Source organism: Lethenteron reissneri, chromosome 27 (assembly GCF_015708825.2).
Source record: "Lethenteron reissneri isolate LAM-NWPU_2019-01 chromosome 27, ASM1570882v1, whole genome shotgun sequence".
In the NCBI taxonomy this organism is placed as follows: Eukaryota; Metazoa; Chordata; class Hyperoartia; order Petromyzontiformes; family Petromyzontidae; genus Lethenteron; species Lethenteron reissneri.
The window spans coordinates 13441256-13463566 of NC_083805.1; the positions used below are offsets into that span (position 1 = coordinate 13441256).

A 22311-nucleotide genomic window follows, 5' to 3' on the forward strand; every position below is an offset into this window, starting at 1 on the left:
GCTCCCGGTGGCTTTCAGTCATGTGTCAAGGTCCCAACGCGGCGATTCACCTTAGGCGGCGATCGTATTGGCGCTTGCTGCCCCGGTCCCCGGCTCAACCCTCTACCGACCCTTATGTGCCGACAACAACACGACTCACCTTGGCAGAGTCCATCTTCCTTTGCTTCCACAAATCTATGACCTGCTCCTGTGCGGAGTTCACGGCAATCGTGCACCCAGGCCGTTTCTGCATGAGCAATGCCCTTGTACTCACGACCTGTACTCCTTGGCAACTCGTGTTCTCTCCAGAGCAAGGACCCAAGACTGGAACTCTGTGGACTGGCGTGGCAGGTGCATACAAATATCCATGTTGCTATAGTGCACCTTGCAATTAATGATTAGGAATTCGCAACTGACACTTAACAAATTTAGCCGTGGCTTTTAGTATTAACGAGATGTTATTTGTAGCCAATATTAGTCTCCGTATTTCATCCTGGGTGAGTGCCAGAAAGACTGTGTGAGTGGATAAGGTGGAATAGAAGGGTTAGACTTACACCTCCATCTCAATCACAACTATTAAGTATGCAGCATTGCACTGAAACTACTTTCATATCCTGAAAGGTTACATTGGTAGTAAACCTCAGTAAAGTTGGGGTGTCGCGGTGGCGAGACATTAACTTCCTCGCCTACTATACAGGAGGTTGTGGGTTTGATCCCAACCCTGACGCCTGTATATTTGGAGTTTGCATGTTCTCCCCGTGATTGCGTGGATTTTTCTCCAGGACCCTCCAGTCTTTCCCTCCAAATTTATAAACATGTCTTTCAAGGCCGTAGCCATGGAGTCAATATTCGGTGGGACCAAATCTTCCAAGGGGGTCTGGGAGTCCCAACCCAGAAAAATATCTAAAATATAAAAAAATTCACTAACACATGGGATGGACTTTTTTTTTTACAATAACGTCTAATAGTGTATTGTATTACATTGCTCTGTTTTTACTTGTTTACCATTTCTTGTTTCATTGTATGTAATGTTTGAGATTAGGGATTAATAAAGTACAACCATAACCACAATCATATAAACAGCAATCTATGCATTGATTTATATGAAGACAAGTCCAGATAGTGGCCAAGGTTAGCAATTGTTTTAATTTACATAGCATAGCAATTATTATTTTTACATTTTTATAGCAATATATTGGGGGGGACATTTTGAGCATATTTGAATATTGGGGGGGGGGGGGGTGTCCCCCCCCCCCAATAATTATTATAATTATGGCCTTTATGTGTTTAGAGTCTTTGGCTGCTATATATTTCCACATGATAAGCTTCGTTGGGAAATCATTTGTGGCCAAGTCGCTTCTGAAAAAGAGCTTTATAACTCAGTGGACCTCACCTGATCAAAAAATGTTTAGTTTTTTAATTACTGAGAAAACATGTATTTTTTTCTTTAGAGCATTCATAACAGAACACGAAGGATCACTGTCATCACCAAATAACTTAAACGTCTGGGGCTAACCGTGACACGGCAGCAAGCATCCACAACACATACTAGTAAGAGTAGATACAATATACAATAAAGAGCCAATATATCTTTATTTAAACCAGATCACCAGACATCCCTCGGAGGCACACGTGCGTGTACAAACGCACACAATCCCGTGCCGATGACAGCAAGAACAAGCGTGTTCACACCCATGTGGGCGTGCGAGTATGTGTACACGCTCGTGTGCGAGTATGCATAAGTTGTTTAATATTTAAAGCAAAGGTCGTTATTCAGTGACTGTCGCGGCACTGCTGGCATCGTCCTGAAGAGACAAAACCAACATCACCGATTAAACACAAACATCATTACTTATCGAACAAAATCCATCACTGATTTATGATTTTACTTTCTTACGCTTGTTTACCCACGAAAGCCTCGCTTAGTCTCGTGATTTTTCACAAGGGTTCTGCTATGCTTTGCATAGGCTTGTGTGTACTCATGTGCCCGTGTGCGCATCTATTTGTGCGGCCATGTGTGTGTCTACTCATGGACTTGCCAGCGACAGAAACCAGTGGAGTCTCAAGATTTTCCTCTGTGGAATAGGGATTGTGAAAGGTGTGACAGCAACAAAGGATGGAAGAAGAGCAATGTTCACAACAACGAGCAAAGTGCCAGGTGGTTAAAAAAGCAAGTTGGCAAAATGAAAAGAATAGGTGGTATGCATCTGTTAAGCCATAACACCTAGGTCTGCCTAGGTGTTATGGGTTAACACCTCGGCAGGCCAGCGAGCCTTTGACACTTCATGTGGAATAAAAAGAACGTGGTCACATCATCACCACTTATTGGCGAAGGGCAGTTGTTGCTGTAACTGTGTCTATGAATGTTACTATCTATGCGCCTACTCATGTGCCTGTGTATATGCGTGTGTCTATGCCCATACCTGCACGTATGCCCCGTGCACGAGGTATGGTTTCTGAAAGTCGCGCTGGCAGTTGGAGTACGCCATGCCAAACCCAGACCCTGCCCCAAACACCACTGGCCATGCCCGCCCTGTAAACATAAACACATGTAAGTACATTTACAAAGACAAAGATCCCCGAAAACAGCCTTTTACAGACTGTTCGGGCAAATGCTGTTCATGAGCATACAGTCATACCTCAGTATACGACCACTTTGGAATACGTCGAATTTGGTATACGTCGCGTTTTGAAGAGGGAAAAAATGTCTTGGGATACGACGTCTTGCTTGGGATACGACGCGCTTGCTAGAACTTGTATGGGTCGGGATGAGTCACCGCATACCCGCGTAGACCCCGTTCACGCCTCCTCCCCTTCCTCACCACCATCCTCGTGGGCTATCAACTCCTCTCAGCCAGGTAAAGTGACGTTACATTTTATTTTTATTTCAATTTATATTAATTTATTTATGCATTTATTTTAATTTATGTATGCATTTTAGTAATAAGCAGTGTCTAAAGTATTTTATACAACCCCATTAATGTATAATATTCCATATAAAATATAATTTCTTATACTCTGGAACGGATTATTTCCTTTACCTTTATTTCTTATGGGAAAATTGCGTTTGGTAGACGTCATTTTCGGTATAAGTCCTACCTTCTGGAACGAATTAACGACGTATACCGAGGTACCACTGTATATTAAATTCGACAAGCACATGAGAGGGTTGGTGGCCAAAGCCACGCCGGGCTGTCTTTGTCTCCACATTGCTGAAGTTTATACGTCGCATCAGGTACTCATTTAAGGGTGAGTCGACCTCCGAGAGGCCCAGGACCAGTTCTGATAATTGTCACTGGCGTTGGCCGTGAGCAAGAATTTGAACTCGGGTCGCCGGGTTCATAGCACAGCACGCTAACTGCTACACTACCGCATAACAAACACACATACTAAAGAACCATTTTGCCTATTGGGACTGCTTGGACAAATGCTGTTTGTTAGCATCTATGAAAGCCAGCATGACACAAGATATTCTGTCGTGGCCATGTCCATGCTTAGCAGCATTTTATGTCCGTTGTTGATGTGCACCAACCACAACAGGTTCTAATTTAAGGCTCGGCTAAGCTTGCGGAGACCCAGGACTGCTCAAGATATCACTTGGCAGTTATTAGCCATAAACTCAGAAAGCCAAATTTGTCACACAGCGTGTTTTCCACTGTGTCTTCACTCCTCGTGGCCTTAATATTGGCTTATTAATCAGTTGACGATGGGTCATGAGCTGTGCGTAGGCCTCGGCAAGGTAAGGTAAAAGTTAAAATGTAAAAAACAAGCCTACCTTTACCTTACCTTTTACCTTACGACAATACAATCACTCTACCCTACCTTTTACCCTTTAGCAGGTAAGGTAAAAGGTAAAAAGCAACGAGCCTACCTTTACCCTACCCTTTACCCAATACAAATTACCCGATTACAGGGTAATTACTGGGGTACTACTACACATGAAAAAGGTTTATAACGGTAAATGCTAGGCAGAGCGCTTTATTCATATAGAATACTCTCGATTCCAATTTTACACGCTTTCTTTGAACTCACTCTGTCTGTTGTTGTTGTCGTTGTTGTCGTTGTTGTATCCTCAAATCTTGTAACTCAATTTTAACCCACTTCCCAATATGGTATAGACTGCAAACTTGATATACTTATGTCATACTGATGACAACACTATGTTCTATCATAAAAATATCTGTTTTTAAACATTCTTTTTTATATGTTATGTTTCGGCTTGGGTCTAATAGTCCACAGTCAGCTGACGTTGGCTGTAATTGGCCACGGTCCCTTACGTTATGGCAAGCTTCGGGGCCACTTCCTGGAGTCGTGGAGTTCTGCCATTACTCGTACATTTCATAAAGGCGTGTTTGTAAAAAAGTTTTTTTAAAAATATTACTTATTAAATGGAGGCCACGGACTGCGCCACGGAGCTTTTAGCGGTGAACAAGGTACCATATTTACCGGGTAATACTTCGAGCTACCTTTACCCTACCCTTTACCTTACCCCTTGGCATGTCGACACCTTTACCCTTTTACCCGGTAAAAAGGGTAAATTACCTTGCCTTGCCGAGGCCTAGCTGTGCGTGATAGGTGATATTGGATAGTGATGACTGATGTTGGATGACAATGGTATGGTGATGTGTTATGGTCGATAATGGGTGTGCTGATGTGTACTCACTCTTGAAGAAGATGACTGAAAACACAAGTCCCACAGCAAGACCTGCACCTGTGGATCAGATTCGAAGATGGTGTCAGTACTCACACCACAGACATTCATCCATCAATAGAACTACTATCGAGACTGTCAATACGAGCATTATCCAACATTAATAACATGAACGCAACCACCAATTGTCAAAAACACAAACACTGATCATCTACCATCAACAATAATAGCTGACAATCGCTATTAAGTGGCAGTGATGTTACCACAGAGCTTGCATGAAGCCACAGGGCAGACACAGGTTATGGGTGACATGACCGAGATGCACTATTTGCGCTCCTATGCCACCTAGCTGTATTTTAGTCACCTGGCGCTCTGTTCATTGTTGTGAGCATCGCTCATCCTCCACTGCATTTAAAACCATAAACATAACCACCAACAAAATCCATCAGCACGACTGCTGTGCCATCATCGCAATCACTAATACCTACCACAACCATCAACACAATTAGCATCAACCACAACTATCATCGACACCAACCATCACAACACTCACAGCATTAAACATCACCACCATTACTCACCACTTACTGCCATCATCATCCATACGACCACCACAATCACAACAATCGTCACAACCACCATCACCGCAACCGTTATCACCACAACCATCACCACCACCACCACCACCGCTCAACACATTCTCATCATGCCCAGTGTATGCAGCGCACATGATGGTGCGTAGTGACCTCCAGCAGTCACGGAATGGGCACTACCCGTGACTGCGCACTATAAAGACCGGCACGGCACACGAGGGGTGTGGGGTGGCCAGAACCACGCCCGACCGCCTTTGTCTCCCCAGTGGCGATGTTTACACACCGCACCAGGTACACACTTGAGGCTGAGTCGACCTAGGGGAGGAGACACAGGAACCGGTTCAGATAATCGTCACCGGTTTTGGTGGCCGTGAGCGGGAATCGAACTCGGCTCGCCGGATTCGTAGCGCGTACACAGCACGCTGTCACGTACAGTGCGCACTGTACGCCGGGGGGGGGGGCTGCGGCGTACAGTGCGGGGGGGGGACTGGGGCGTAGCTGGGGGGGGGGGGGGCTGCGGCGTACAGTGCGGGGGGGGGCTGCGGCGTACAGTGCGGGGGGGGGGCTGCGGCGTACAGTGCTGGGGGGGGCTGCGGCGTACAGTGCGGGGGGGGGGACTGGGGCGTAGCTGGGGGGGGGGGCTGCGGCGTACAGTGCGGGGGGGGGGGGACTGAGGCGTAGCTGGGGGGGGGGGGCTGCGGCGTACAGTGCGGGGGGGGGACTGGGGCGTAGCTGGGGGGGGGGGGGCTGCGGCGTACAGTGCTGGGGGGGGGGGCTGGGGCGTACAGTGCGTTACGTGCAGTAGCCCGACTCGGGGGCACATTGAGCGGCGTACAGTGGCCCACGTACAGTGACCACGTACAGTGGCCCCCGTGGAACCCAACGAGTTCAAAATCACCCGCCGTGCGCACAGTGCGGCTGGCAATGGGCAACTCGAGACTCGCGTTGACCTTGGGCGCAGAGGCCGCGCGCGGACGGGTTTCACCTCCATAGCGACAGCGGTTTCATCACCACCATCACCACAACAACCACCACAACCATCACCACCATCACCACAACCACCACAACAACCACCACAACCACCACCATCACCACCACAACCATCACCACCATCACCACAACCATCACCACAACCACCATCATCACCACCACCACCACAACCAGTCACTTGCACCACCATCACCACCATCATCACCACCACAACCATCACCACCACCATCACCACAACAACCACCATCACCACAACAACCATCACAACCATCACCACCACAACCACCACAACAACCAACACCACCACAACCACCACAACAACCAACACAACCATCACCACCACCATCACCACAACCACCACAACAACCACCATCACCACAACAACCATCACCACCACCATCACCACAACAACCATCACAACAACCATCACCACCATCACCACAACCATCACCACAACCATCACCACCATCACCACTATCATCACCACCACCACCACAACCAGTCACTTGCACCACCATCATCATCACCACCACCACCACAACCACCACCCCCATCCTCCTCAATGACAGCCCCGCCAAAGTGTCGACTCGTTTTTGGCGGGCAAGTGGCATCCAAAAAAAAGTGCAGCGACAATTCGCGTGCGTTGTGAACTTAAAATACCGAACACGGAAAAACCCATAAACATACATGACAACCACCTTAGAATGTGCCCCTACCTTACTACAGACCTTACTGGTCACCCAGTGCCCCCTATAGACCTCAACGTTCATCCTACAAAGTCCCATCGCAAGGGAGAAACACAAACAAATCGACTTTTTATAATTGTTGGCCAGGATTGAAACGGCTGTAGCGCCGTATGGACCCTGAAAACTCAAATTCCCCCGTATCAGAATACGGGGGTTGGACACGGTATGCACCGACAGCATTTAAACATCACTGCCAGGCCGATGGCGCGCATCTTAAAGCAATGAAAAGGTTTCAAGACGTCGTTAGGTGCAATGGAAGTGCGATGTTGGGCCACGGCAAAGTGATTGTGGGCCACGGCAGATCGATTGTGGGCCATGGCAGAGTGATCGTGGGCCACGGCAGAGTAAGTGGGCCACGGCAGAGTCGATGTGGGCCACGGCAGATCGATTGTGGGCCACGGCAGATCGATATTGGGCCACGGCAGATCGATTGTGGGCCACGGCAGATCGATTGTTGGGCCACGCGCAACCCAAACCTCACACTTAGTGTGGTCGTCTCTGCGCTCCTGTCACTAGCAAAAACACGACACCAAACTCATCATCTAATCATCTCTCGTGAAGGAAGCCCCCGTCGGCCGTGGCCGGCAGACATCGACGTCGCTGCCATGCACCAGAATTAGCGTCGTGCAAGCGCACAAATGAGCCGAGCGAAAAGATAAAAATCATCTCTCACCGAATTTCACGGTGGCGTCCGACAGACATCTGTCCCACTTGCGGCCGTGTTCGTGCTCGGACATTGCCGTTGTTTGCTGCTGCTGTTGCTGTTGTTGTTGCTGCTGCTGGGGGGAAGAGAGGAAGACGATCAGGGAGACGATGGGAAGGGGAAGAGATGAGGGGAGACAAAGAGGGGACGAGTCGCCCGCTTGGGGGTCACCAAACTCCTGTCCGACCGCGTCCTCTCCCCCAACGCGAACTCACCAGAGGTGGGAGAATCGCCTTCTCGTCGATTCCAAACCCGCCAACGATTTTGTTGACGAATCGTAATCGATGTCGTTCCAACCGCTTCTAGCGAAACGGGCTTCGTGCTCTCCGGACCGCGATCCGATCCGATTCGATCCGATTCCGCGGTGCTACGTGCGGTAAGAATCGCGTACAAGCTGTAACGTTTCGATTAACGCGGGATTGTCGATTCCTGATGGGGTTTTAAAATGTTCTTAAGCTGTTGGGGATATATTGCCATGTGCTGTGATGGGTCATTGCCCGAAACGTCTACTTTTATAGATAGTTTCCTTTCAAGGTCGCACACAGTGTTAGTGACGAATGTGTTGAGGGTTTTTTAAAAATATATTTCATGTAATGTATTGTGATATACCGAATTATTGTTACTGGGGTGTCACGGTGGCAAGATGTTACCTCCCTCGCCTGGTATACAGGAGGTCGTAGGTTCGATCCTATAGGCGTCAACCCACACGGTTTACCCCATATTCTTGAACAGGGAAATTGAGTGTTCAGTTCCATACGGCGTACAGCCGTTTCAGTACGGGGCGAAAACATATTATTGTCTATTTGTTTGTGTTTCTGCCTTGTGATGGGACTTTGTAGGGCGAACGTTGAGATGTATAGGGGCACGGGGTGGCCAATGAGGTCTGAATTGGTCTGTAATACTGGTAGGAACCCACTGGTTCCACCAGCCCACAGGGGATTATTGTGTCCGTCCGTCCATCGTGCAGGGAGGGGCTGGGTGGGGAGGGTGGGGAGGGTGGGGAGGGGCTGGGTGGAGAGGGTGGGGAGGGGCTGGGTGGGGAGGGTGGGGCTGGGTGGGGAGGGTGGGGAGGGGCTGGGTGGGGAGGATGGGGAGGGACTGGGTGGGGAGGGAGGGGCTGGGTGGGGAGGGTGGGGCTGGGTGGGGAGGGTGGGGCTGGGTGGGGAGGGGCTGGGTGGGGAGGGTGGGGCTGGGTGGGGAGGGTGGGGCTGGGTGGGGAGGGGCTGGGTGGGGAGGGTGAGGAGGGGCTGGGTGGGGAGGGTGGGGCTGGGTGGGGAGGGTGAGGAGGGGCTGGGTGGGGCTGGGCGGGGAGGGGCTGGCCTCAATCCACTGCTGGGTGAGGGATGATATGGGTCGTACTGGTTGATTCACCATACTTCACCACGCTGGTCAGTGCGTGGTTGCAGGTGGAGAGCATAGAGTCCTTAATCCATGCAGTACCATGGAAGCTGTTGCACTGCCCTCTGCTGACAAAACGTAAAACTGTTGTTAAGTGTTCAGTGGTTTGGTATCAAATGTGACTCATTTAAGGGGCCATTTCACGAACGTGTAGCCGTGAATTTGAATACACAAAACGAGACCCCCTAAAACATCATCGAGCTCACGTGCCTCTTATCACAGGTATTCCCAGCTGGAATTCAACTTATATTCGGTATCATTAATTCACCGTTCAACAGGCCGATGCGTGTATCTCCTCCGTAAATGAAAAGTTAAAAGATTGTGGTCGTGCACCCAAAAATATGGACCATGCAGAAAACCACTGGCATCGATGATCCTTCAACGGAAAGGAAAACTACACGAACGCTCTATCCTAAAGCCCTCTCGTTTTGGATCACAGACCTCGACATTGTCATAATACACAATCGAGAAACCACTGTTGAATAAAGGGTTCCCTAAGCCGTCCCCAACCATCCTGGTTCTGCAATGCAATACAATCCGCCCAGCGCTTGCACACGAGTTGATTTCAAAACTCCATCTATATGCCGTGACTGGGAATGTCACTGTGTGGTGCCGGGCTTGCGAAGCCACAGCGGGATGTCTCCTAGATTTGAAGCCTCCGTGACTGCAAGGATTCATACTCTTAGTTCTTTCGGTAAAGTCACGTAGGTAAAAAATGAAATTAAATTAATAAAAATTAAACAATAAAATCACGACGTTTCGGAGGCAACACAAGTCTCCGTCATCAGGTGGGACCGTCACAGCCAGATTGGCTGCATTAAGGGGCTTGCATCTTGAATCATTGCCTCACTTGATGCAGCAAATCTGGCTGTGACGGTCCCACCTGATGACGGAGACTTGTGTTGCCTCCGAAACGTGATTTTATTGTTTTATTTTTATTAATTTTTATTTCATTTTTTACCTACGTGACTTTACCGAAAGAACGAAGAGTATGGGATGTCTCCTGTTGTGTGTAGTACCAGCCCTAGTGGGGGCTTGGGTGAGTGCTGATTAAGCACGGTGGCACCACGCACAGCGTGAGAGAGCGAGTGTCAGCCAGCTTGGGTTACATTGGCGGAATGATACTCTGGCTGACCTGGGGACATGTGACCGGATGATACTGGAGGGGGACCACCGGGGGAGGGGGCCAATGGGTGGTCACATGGTCCAAGAAGAACTCTCGAGAACCTTCGGGAAATGGCGAGAGATTGAGGTGGGCGGGGCGAGAGGCAGAGCCAGCCCCAGCCCAATATAAGGGGGGCCCTGAGTTCTTACTGTTGGAGAGGCAGGAGATCCACGTCCAGCTTGAAGAAGCCTCCAGCCACGCGGTCCGGGACCCAGCTTGTGGTCCAGACTGGGATAGCGGAACCGTGTCTAGTTCCGCCGTAGCGTGGTTAATTGGGTGACCACCACCCTGGAGTGTTGTTAATAGCTTGGAGTATGCTGCGCTAAAAGTTTAATAAAACGTGTTGCTCCCAAGACGTCTGCAACTCGGTTGGACTCACTACATATACAATGGACATCCTCTATGGGCACATTCCTTCTTTGCCTGGCCTTCGGTTGGTATCCAGATTCACCAACCACTGATCCTTTTATGGATGCATCCCACCCCAAGCCTACTTTCCTCAATCAAAATTGTATTTAACTTGCATGCTCTAAAACCCATGCATCACTCATCCTGTAATGTAATCCCAGACAATCATGTTGCATACTTCAGTTTTAGCTGCCATATTCTTAATCAATGTCCGTGTTTCTGAGTTACCATAGGTAATACCAACTTAAAAACACGTAGATATATTTGTATGTTGCTTTTCATTATCAAGTGAAGCTTTTCAAAAGCACGTTCATCCACGCTTCATTTCATCCTTTTTATCTCAGTCCACGTTCATCACCTGCCCTAGGTATATAGTTTTCCAGTGGTGTCCCTTGGACGTACCAGACAGTTATACACACAATAACACAATAATGTAAATCATTTTTATTGAAATATAAATATGACGGCACACACATCGACACATGCTCCAGAAATAAAAAATGTTCAATTGCGCCTTGGGGTGCCTATTTTGGGCAACGATATCCATTATTGCAGGTACACACGGGTGTGTGCGTGTAAGCACAAGTCAGATTTCAACTCCACATTATTGTGCAAGCAACTTTCAATGTACCTGACAACACTGCAAAGGGTTTGTTCATACATGTGATGAGATGTAGTCACAAATACATGTTACACAATGTTAGGGCAAGTGCTGTTAATGAGAATCTGAGGCTGACACCACCACTACACCAGGTGCTCAATTATAGGCAAGTAAACTTCAAATATCACTCCTTGCTGGTGTTGAGCACCACAGCCAACATGTAACCTGGGGTCATTGGGATAATTTCTTAGGATGATAACCACTCATAACTTCCCAAAGACACAAGGTTATGTCAGTGTGCAATTAGGGGCAGTGTGCGCATGCAGACATGCAGGTGGTGCGACTACACTAGGTCACATGGGCCGGAGGATCCCAGATGGCAAGCTATGCAGAGGGAACAAATTGGACAGGGGGGCTCCTTGGTTACATTGTTGGCTGTGGTGTTCAACACCGGTGACAAGCGATAGCTGAATCTCAACACACACAATCACTCACACACACAGTGTGCAATCACAGTCATTCCCATTAGCATTCACAGTGCGCACTCACTGCCACAAGTCACTCGCGTAACATTCACTCACATGCACACTCAAAAGTGTGCACTCCCACTCACTGTCATTCCTCACTCAATTACTTACAAATAACATCACACACATTCACTCCTGGCACACGCACACAGCTCAGAAAGCCAGTTTCTTGATGAGCAGGTAGACCCTGGAGTCCACCTCGAACCCGTGCAAGTTGTTGGCGTCGCCCTGCAAGCGCATGAGCAGCCCCCCAAATGACACGTAGGCAGCCCTGTGGGGGGCAGGTGGGCGGGTTGAAAGAGGGGAGCGAGGAGGCTCGATTAGTGAATCAACGTCAGAAAAACAAGCACGTTTCAAATGCAAGTTCAGAATGATCGTCGTTGCAATAATTTCACCAAATTTTAAGTCCGGCTGTTATATATTTTTTTATCAGCTATTGATTCAAATAAAGAATAGGAAAGACAACTTAATATGATATACATTAACTCCTCGAGGAGGTACTGCAGGAGTCTTGTTTACTCAAGTTCAAGTTCATTTATTAGGTATAGCCCTGTGAGCCATTCAGCTCTTGAATCGGGTGCAACCGCAACAAACAAAAAACAAAAACATGAACAAAAAAACATCTTAAAGTGAATATGTGACTAAGTGCAAACAGAAAATCCAAGAAAAGACAGCAAAAAAAAACACCGTACACCAACGCTGTGTGCAAAAATCCCAGTGGGATGCAAGTCAAACAACAGCAAATAATATGATTAACAGAGGGCTTAAAAGTATATACTGCATGCCTTCCTTTTCACTCAAAATAACTACCGGGTCGCCGTGGTTAAATCCATAGCACGTGTCAGCTAACCTGCGCAAATTTCAAGTGGAATTGCATGTAAACTGTAACTTTCAAACGAGTGAGACATTCCATAGTAATTCCGGAATGACCACAGACCAAAGAAAGAATTATTATAGGCTCTGTCTTGAAACTGAAAACCAAGGGACAGGTTTACAGCCTTGAATCAGGGCCAACAATACAATAATTTATTATTCATTAAAGCCTAAATCGTCAAAGACAATTTAGGAGAGCCCTGTACTGGCATGGTTGTCCAATGCCATTTAAAAGTGATTTGCATGCAAAGGTACTAAAGGAAAACCAGAACACCAGCAGAAAACCCATGCACATGAGGAAATAATTGTCAAAGGCCTGCGCATATATAAACAGAACAATGTCCACACATAATACAATACGTTTTGTCCAGTGTTGGCCTTCCAGAGCAACACCAAGCAAAATTAGTTAAAGAATTATATTCTGGACCGGTTTCAACCTTCGGGGTCTCATTAGTTGAATCAGGTTTGTTAAACACTGCTGGATTAACAGACTTTATCAGCAAAAGCATTATCGAAATCACGGGGCCCCAGGCAATATAAAAGAAAGTTTGGTTAAAGGTGTACATACATGGGTTCACAACCTATTTTCTGTACTGCAATTTCCTGGCCACCTCGCAGCAGCCCAACGGGTTTCTAAGACTGATAAATCGACGTGATCCACCAACTCTTATCTACAAAGTACTGACGCGTTAAGGTATGCGACGTCATATCAGGGTCAAAAAGCATGCTTCAACGAGAACTTAGGTTCCGCACTTTTCTGTAGGTGCTGCGACGTGCGATTGAGAAGGTGCGCACATGTGTGGCGTGTGCACAGGGGAGTAGCTATCGGGGTGGTGCAGGCAGTGCAACTGCACAGGCGTCCACAAGTCAAGAGGAGCATGGGGCCGGGGTTCAAAAAGCAGGAAAATTCTACAGGGCGCTCACCCTTTTCAGAATCAGAATATGTATTCGCGAGGCTACTGTGCGCACGTGTATGTCACGTGTTCGCGTGCGTGGTTGCTCACAGGCGGGTGGCAGCCTCAGTGGACGTCTCGTCGCCCTCGATGCGGTAAACCTTGCCGTACATGACGTACTCAAACTGCTCTGCCCTGCGCACAGCAGAGAACACACGCACAGTCGTCATAGGTGTTCGAGTACGAGTGTACATGCCTGTAAGTGTATGTATACACACGTACATATATGTTTGTGCACATTACACATGTAATAATTCAGATAAAATTAATTATTACACTAAAGATTAAAGTATCCATCATTTAAGTATATCCACCTCTGATATTAGCCGTGGTAAGGAATTTAACTCAAGAGGCTTTTTTGTATGTACTGTGTAAGTCTACGCGTATGCAAATGCGCTGCACATGTGCGCACACAGACCGATACGTGTGTGTAACATATACATATCCAATGTGCGCCCATGTGTACCTGGACGGCCGGTCGTCTGAGGGGTTGTACTCTCCGTCGTCTGGAGTTCCGTCTTCGTACAAGGTGCTGGCCACCACCAAACGGAACTTATCCGCTACACAGAGACGAGAGACGCTTCGTTCAAGTCTACAGACGATTGCCTGCGCGTCTTGCGAACGAGGAGGTCATTAAAAACCCCAGTCAGCACACGCGAGGGGGCAAGTGTGTGGTCCGTGGCTGTGAACGTACCCAAGTCGACGGGGTAGATTTGCGTGTTCACGTCCAGGATGAGATCCATCTTGAACGACTCGCTCTCACAGTGCAGCCTGGAAACTGCAGACGCAGCAGCAGTCAAATCACAATGTGCACGCGTACACAATATATACCCGCACATGTTCACGTGCATTATTACATCTTTTCCCGGTAAAGTCACGTAGGTAAAACAATCAATAAAATAAATAAAAACAGCTAAATTAAATCACGACGTTTCGGAGGCAACACAAGCTTCCTTTATCATGTGTCAAAAAGGCACAGCAAATTAAGTTATTAAAAAAGGCACAGCAAAATAAGTTATTTTAGCAAAGTAAGTTATTTTGCTGTGCTTTTTTACACCTGAAGGAAGCTTGTGTTGCCTCCGAAACGTCGTGATTGAATTTAGTTGTTTTCATTTATTTTATTGTGACTTTACCGAAAAAACCAAAGAGTATGAATCCTTGCAGTCACGAAAGCTTCAAATCTAGAATAATTACATTTGTTAAGCCAGCAAAGCCTCACCGCATCTCAACTCTTTTTCAGGAGGTTCCTTGAGTTTCCCAGTACAGGGCCCACGATTTCCGTTTCCAAATTAAGCACACGATGCCTGTGTTTGTACTTCATCTTGAGATGCGGTTGTATACAGACGCTATACAAATCAAACGTTTTTCATTCTATGCACAGCTGAATTTTTCCGTCCTTATACCCTGCTGGTCGTGGGGCGTTACTTGACCATACTTCACACCGAGTACGGCGCGAGAATAAAAGCCGTACTTGTATGAGCACATACCAGTGCTGCTGTACAATAGATGTTCCTGCACTGCCCTCTACTGATAAGGTCGGTAAGCAGAGGCTGGGCAGAGAGACAAAGATGGGACATAAGCACCGATAAACCGTGTGTAACACATACGAGACGGGCGAGACACAAAGAACTCCATTCCCAAGAAGTCACAAACACCAACGAGAAATAAATCACGGCAGCAGATGCTGACACAGTTGTTGACGATGCACACACGGGAAATTAAAACTCTCCAGTATGTGGAGATTGTGGTCATCCAAGGAGAGACCGCAGAACGTATCACAACTCAACGCCGGAGTATACGAATCAGGGGTCCTCACAACGTTGACGACTCCGTTACTCCTGACGCAATTATCTGCATCAAACTGCCTCGATGTAAAACTACAGCTGCTGTTGCTCTCCACCAACAGCAATGATCCTCCCCCCTGTATGGCCTGTAACAGACTGTAGGAACAAGAGGAGCTCATACGAGGGACGGCACGGCACACGAGGTGGTTTGGGTGGCGAGCACCACGCCCGGATGCCTCAAACAACACCAACATCAACCACACGATAACAGACAAGATACACAGAAGCACACAGAGACACACATGAGCGTGTGTTCGCGTCCCACACGAACAAAGTCAAGAACTAGATTTGAAGTATACTTTGTTTTTTTCGGTAAAGTCACGTAGGTAAAAAATGTAATAAAATAAATGAAAACTAAATTAAGCGGTTGTGCTTTCGCTACGTTGTCCCCACCTGAAGAAGGACGCTTGTGTTGCGCCCGAAACGTCGTGAATTAATTTAGTTTTCATTTATTTTATTTTCTACCTACGCGACTTTACCGAAAAAACCCAAGAGAATCCTTGCAGTCACGAAAGCTTCAAATCTAGAATTAGATTTCAAGTTTTCGTGACTGCAGGGATCCATAAAATAAATGTATTTTCTACCTACGTGACCTTACCGAAAGAACCAAAGAGTAAAATAAGTAAATGTATTAATAAGTAAATTTATTTTATATATAAAAAGTTTTTTTCTACCTACGTGACTTTACCGAAAAAAACCAAAGAGTAAAATAAATGAAGTATAAAGTCAGTAACTCTCTCCAGAACTCAACCCAACACGCCGAGGCCTACTCTAGTCGAGCACCAACACGTGTTTGGCCGTGTGGGGGGGGGCGACTACTCCACACCACGCCAGCCGCTACTCAACCCGACCCCGGCGGCGCGAACCACCCCGCTAACGGCCCCGGCTCCGCCGCCGCTTGAGGAAGACGCGAGGAAGACGCACCGCGGTCAAATTTCTTCCCCTCGGGGTCCATGTCTTTGACGTCGAAGATGTCTTCGAAGAGGATGCCCGCCATCTTCTCGCGTCTCGCTTCGCGGTGACGTCATCCGAATCGGCGTCGATGAAGGTGAACCGAATCGATTCCCTTTTACAGCAAAGTGGAGGGAAAGAATCGATTGGTATCGATGTTAACCAGCGATTCCTGCGTAGGAGTGAAGCGGGCAATGGAATCGAATCGTTTGGAAGCGATTACATTTCGCGATGCGATGAGTATGATTCGGGGCATCGGTTGCCACCTTTAGCAAAGAAAAAAGTCGATTTGTTCGCTCCCTTGGCCTGGGTATATCAAAACTAGAATACAGTTCACGTAATTCCAACAAATCTCGTTACAAATCAACTTTTGATACCCAAAACACATACCGATTCACATATTTCTCTGGTCAGACTTGGGGCAGGTGGTAACCCCATGTGCGTCGTGCAGGGAGGGGCTGGGTGGGTGGGGAGGGGGCTGGGTGGGTGGGGAGGGGGCTGGGTGGGGAGGGAGGGGCTGGGTGGGGAGGGGCTGGGTGGGGAGGGTGGGGCTGGGAGGGGTGGGGCTGGGTGGGGAGGGGCTGGGTGGGGAGGGAGGGGCTGGGTGGGGAGGGGCTGGGTGGGGAGGGTGGGGCTGGGAGGGGTGGGGCTGGGTGGGGAGGGGCTGGGTGGGGAGGGGCTGGGTGGGGAGGGTGGGGCTGGGAGGGGGGTGGGAGGGGTGGGGCTGGGTGGGGAGGGGCTGGTCACCCCGTGGTGCCCTTATAAAACTCAACGTTTCACCTACTCACGCCGGCTTGTGCCCGCCCTCACAGTCGGGCATATTTGCGGAATACACCACGCCGCCGTTGACCCTGGCCATTGACCGAGCAACCCAACGTTCCTACCAGCTCCCTCCGCAGGAATGTTTTTACTGAGGATTCAGGGGAATTTAGGGCTCGTAGAGCCAGACTAAGGCACATTTGAATTAATATGGTATGTTGTGCCTGGCTGTGTGGCTCACAGAGTCCGACTAATCCACAATGTGTATTCCTATGCCCAAAAACTCACTAACATAGTCATGAGCACGGTTTTTGCAATTAGGAAAATATACTTTAGTGGGTTAAAATATGGTTTTATTTAGGACCAATTAAGCCGACAAAAGTTTTTTATACTTTGTAGATTTCACTTTGGGGCCGTCCATAAATGACGTCACGCACCTAATTAAATAGACTTTTTAATAAATGTTTTATCCTACAACATCAGAGTGCAGCGCCACATTAAATACGCACTACGACAATAGTTTAAAGCGATTTGAAGCATGTTTAATTTGGGGGGGGCAGAGCTTTGTGACGTCATATTTGAGGGGGGGGTCTGACTTTTTGTGATGCCGTGTGACGAGGGGGGGGGGGGGTCAAAAATCGTCCAAAATCGCGTGACGTCATTTATGGACGGCCCTAAAGCAGTTCTAAAGTAAGTTTAGGTAACATTGTACACGGGTTCTTATAGACGTGTTCATACAAAGACAAAGATTACCCGTATAGCCTGAACAGACTGTTGGGGAAAGTGCTGTTTGCAAGCACTTATGAGGGCGGGCACGGGACACGAGGGCGTGGGTGGCCAACACTACGTCCGACCGCCTTTGTCTCCCTCGTGGTGATTTTTACACACCACACCAAGAACTCATTTTGAGGTTGAGTTTACCAAGGGGAGGCCCATGACTGGCTCAGATAACACTATGTAACACAATTTTTGTTCCTAGGTAGTAAGTGTTATTTCGTAATTGCTCATGCCTAAAAAGTGTACAAAATAACTATTATTTCCCACAAATGTTGCTTTTGTGACCAGGATAGTGATATTTTGAAATGTACCTATTTTCAAAGAAAAAACGGGCGAATTTGTGTCTTTTCGTTCACATAAAGTCAGAAAAACATATGAATGAAAATTAACATGTATTTATACTAAAGTAATACAAAAATTATGACAATTTTTTTTAGAAATGAGTAGTTTTTCGAGATTTACGTTTATACTGTAAATCACTTTAACGAATCAGCCCCCAAATGTCTCCCATCATGTTCTCATTATACTGTCCTTGGTAGCGGTATTCAAAGTCCAGTATATCCTGGTGGTAGCGCTCGCCTTGCTCCTCCGAGTACGCTCCCATGTTCTCCTTTAAATTTACCAAGATGAGCATCAAGGGTGTGGACTTTGAGGGACATCCTACAGCCCATTGTGCCTTAGTTCTCCACCAGTCTCAACCAGCTTCACATAGTTGTCGACCTTGTGATTGCCCAGGAAGCCACGAACCACTGCGACAAAGCTGTTCCAAGCCGCTTTCTCCTTACTAGTGAGCTTCTTGGGGAATTCATTGCACTCCAGGATCTTATTTATCTGTGGTCCGATGAAGACACTGGCCTTGACCTTTTCCTCAGCTTAGGGAAGAAGTCTTGACGGTACTTGAAAGCTGCCAACTCCTTATCTACAGCTCTGACAAATTGTTTCATAAGGCCCAATTTTATGTGCAGTGGTGGCATCAGCACCTTCCAGGGGTTCACCAGTGGCTCCCACTTGATGTTATTCCTCCCCACAGAGAACTCGGTCCGCTGTGGCCAGTCCCGCCTGTGGTAGTGCGCCTTGGTGTCCCTGCTGTCTCAAAGGCAAAGATAGCAGGGAAACTTGGTAAAACCGCTTTGGAGACCCATGAGGAATGCCACCATTTTGAAGTCTCCGATGACCTCCCAGCCATACTAATCATACTTCAAGGCGTCCAGCAAGGTCTTGATGCTGTTGTAATCCTCTTTGAGGTGCACCAAGTGAGCCAAGGGAAGAGACGGGTATTTGTTACCATTATGGAGCAGCACGGCTTTGAGGCTCCTGAATGAGCTGTCAATGAAGAGGCGCCACTCATTCTGGTTACAGGCGATTTTGATTGCCTTGAATAGACTGGTTACATGGTGGCAGAAGCAGAGCCCTTCTTAACGGGTGAAGAAGCTGCAAAATTGTTGGTGACGCTTCCTCTGATCTGCGACTTGCACACTTTCATCCAACAAGTTCCACTGCATGAGTCTAGACATCAAAAGCTCGGCATTGGACTTGGCGAGACCAAGATCTCTGATCAAGTCGTTGAGGTCTTTTTGGTTGGGGTAGTATGGGTTTCTCTCCTCAGCTCCACCTCTGAAATTGTCATCTGGATATACATCTTCCTCGCTCTCTGACTTGCTGCTCTCTTCTAAAGACGGCTGCTCTCTCTCCGGAGGAGTGGGTATGCAGAGCTCATGGCAGCACCGGGGCGATGGATGAAGGTCCGGATACGTGATAGCAGGTTCATTCTTGCCAGTCCGACGTTTGGAAGGGTCCACCATGCAGAAGTAGCAGTTGCTTGATTGGTCAGTGGGTTCCTGCAAAATTCTTGGGATAGCGAACTTCATGGATCTCTTTTCCCCTCTGTACCATCCGAAAAAATACATTTATTTCACCAATGACTAATGTGCAAGAGATTCTCGCAACATTTTTCGAATACAATATATTTTTTAATAAGATTGAAAATTGTAAAACATTTGAAAATTAAAAACTATTCCAATTTAAAATATTTAAACACATTTTATAACATGAAATTCCGAACAACAATTGCCCATCTTACCTTCCAGAGTTTTTTTGCATTGCTCGCAGGTGAAATCAGGTGCCCAGGGATTGCCTTGATCCCCGACAGGAATGCCGAAATATGCCTTGTAGGCCTCACACATTTTAGCAGATGCTTCCACAGAGTACTTTTTCGCTCGCCTTGATAAATTAGCCGCAGACGTAAAAAATGCGTCTGCTGGACGCTTGAAGCCTCTTGATGCCATCTCAGAAAAATGCAGATATGTATCCACTTCGGCAGCTGGAACTAAACTGAACTGGTGGGCTTAAGGCCCCTGTATTTATACTACTATTTATATTACTGGAAAGTTCGAGAATGTTCTACAAGTTACTCCAAGTTTACTCAGCACTGAATCTATCTGGAATGTTCTGGAAAATAGGTACATTTCAAAATATCACTGTCCTGTTCACAAAAGCAAAGTTTGTGTGGAATAATAGACATTTTCTGTACTTTTGAGGCATAAGCAATTAGGAAATAACACTACCCAGGAACCAAAAAAAATGTGTTACACAGTGTAATCGTCACTGGTGTTGGCCCTGAGTGGGATTCAAACACAAAGGAACGCACATAACACCTTTGAGCCACCTGGACACTGCTAGTAGACAAACTTTATTTCCCTCTCCAATATAACCCTAATTGCCTTTTTAGGTTTTCATCAGTTTTCATTGAGGGTGTTAACAGGACCTTTTTCTAACGTTTGGCGAAAGATTGCGATCGAGGCGACTCCAGAAGTGGTTCCATTGCGTCACCTTCCACGGGAGGGGGGGGGGGGGGCACGGCCCAGTGGTAGCACGTTGCCTCTTGTTTCAGAAGACCGCGGTTCGATTCCAGCAGGCCACCCCGGTTATTATTGCAGGGGTCCCAACCATAAATTGCGCACCACCATCCGCTTTGCAGTGGACGTGAAAGGATTCCACCTATGTCATTCGAAATGAGTATACCACCGCGTTCTGGCATTGTGGAAAAGTAACGTGCAACATTACCCGATTGGGGGTACACAGAGAAATAATCCCCTCCTCCGCCCCATGCCTCCCAACTGGCAGACTGATGTCCGCTTGCAGGCCAGTTGCTGAATCGTGAAAACAGCTGCCACTGGGGAGGGGGGTGACTTTTCCAATGTGTTGAGATTTGTGATGCAAGTCGCTTATCATAAGGGGGATTTGAGACGCCCTGGCGTCAAGGGTGCTCATGCAAAAAACAAACCGTTGTTATGAGGTGCAGGATGATTCTTCACTCATTAGAAGCATTTTTTTAAAATATATAAACGGGAAATCAACGCAAAAGAATACACGTAAACAAAAATCACGCAAATTCATTCTTGATTTGCTGCAAGTACTTCTTTACTTTAAATAAACCACGAGCACTTTACAAGAACAACACACATCCCACAACACCAGTCTTTGCCTACAGAAGGGGGAATGTGTGAGTGGCGCATATGAGCCTACATTGTGAACAGCGGCGTAGCTCACGAGCGATGGGGCCAGAGGTCCAGGAGTCGGGATACCGAGAGGGCCGTAAAGTGGAGGGGGGGAGATAATTGTATAGAGACGGCCCAATTTTATTGCTTTCACCAGGGCCCATTGCCATCCACGCTACGCCACTGATTGTGAGCATAGGTGTGCATATGTATGCATTGTATTCGATATGAAATGGAATTGAATGTTTTAACCCATTGAGCAGTGTGAACATTGTGTGTGCGCGCGTGTCTTTGTATGGGTACTATTAATCGGACAATGACTACAATGGATGTATTTGTGTATGTACACAGGTAAGTGGGTATACACATGACGCTCCCAATAACAGTCTTCATGTTAACATGTATGTGAAGTCTATATGCAGTTATGCGTGTACAAAATCTATACATTGTGCCCGATTTAATTTAGCACACGTGTGCATGTGCTGTGCGTGTGTCTGCACGGCTGTGTGTAATTATATACGTGCGTGTGTATATATGTCAGCATGCATGCGCTGTAATGTCGATGTATATGACGATTAAACAAACATATACATGATTTCTATTCGCTAAGTGGATAAATAATGCGATAATATAGACTGTGCACGTTATGTGCTTCATTACGTTTCCGTGAATCTCAGATGCGCCGTGAATGCGTAGTGAAGTGTAAGCATAGAGATGAGTGAAGTGGTTTGTGTGCACTAGATTTTAATGTATGTGCGGTTTACGACACTTTGTGAGTAACGATGTGAACGTGTGTGTGGGTGCGCTGCACTTAACATCTCTGTGGATCGGGAGTGTAGCGGTTAGCACGCTGCTGTGCTACGAACCCAGCGACCCGGGTTCGATTCCGGCTCATG

At 47.4% G+C, this 22311-nt stretch overlaps 2 protein-coding genes across 4 annotated transcripts; both read right to left on the minus strand.

Moving 5' to 3' along the window:
• Positions 1–1553: 1553 nt before the first annotated feature.
• On the minus strand, positions 1554–7887 carry MICOS10 (mitochondrial contact site and cristae organizing system subunit 10). The gene is made up of 4 exons (XM_061561515.1): positions 7633–7887; positions 4643–4690; positions 2403–2512; positions 1554–1784 (listed from the first exon to the last, which is right to left on the minus strand). The coding sequence occupies exons 1-4, from the start codon at positions 7694–7696 to the stop codon at positions 1749–1751; spliced, it is 258 nt and encodes an 85-aa protein (XP_061417499.1). The 5' UTR covers positions 7697–7887; the 3' UTR covers positions 1554–1748.
• A 3175-nt stretch (positions 7888–11062) lies between these two features.
• On the minus strand, positions 11063–20199 carry POLR2H (RNA polymerase II, I and III subunit H). 3 transcript variants are annotated; one of them, XM_061561512.1, is made up of 7 exons: positions 19999–20199; positions 18899–19756; positions 16356–16497; positions 14282–14365; positions 14054–14147; positions 13639–13722; positions 11063–12032 (listed from the first exon to the last, which is right to left on the minus strand). In XM_061561512.1, exons 3-7 carry the CDS (start codon positions 16426–16428, stop codon positions 11915–11917), a joined length of 453 nt encoding a protein of 150 aa, XP_061417496.1. In that variant the 5' UTR covers positions 16429–16497; positions 18899–19756; positions 19999–20199; the 3' UTR covers positions 11063–11914. The 3 variants fall into 3 exon arrangements, with proteins under 3 accessions (XP_061417496.1, XP_061417495.1, XP_061417497.1); XM_061561511.1 differs by having other exon boundaries at positions 18899–19802; XM_061561513.1 differs by lacking the exons at positions 18899–19756; positions 19999–20199 and having other exon boundaries at positions 14282–14358; positions 16356–16465.
• Positions 20200–22311: the final 2112 nt, after the last annotated feature.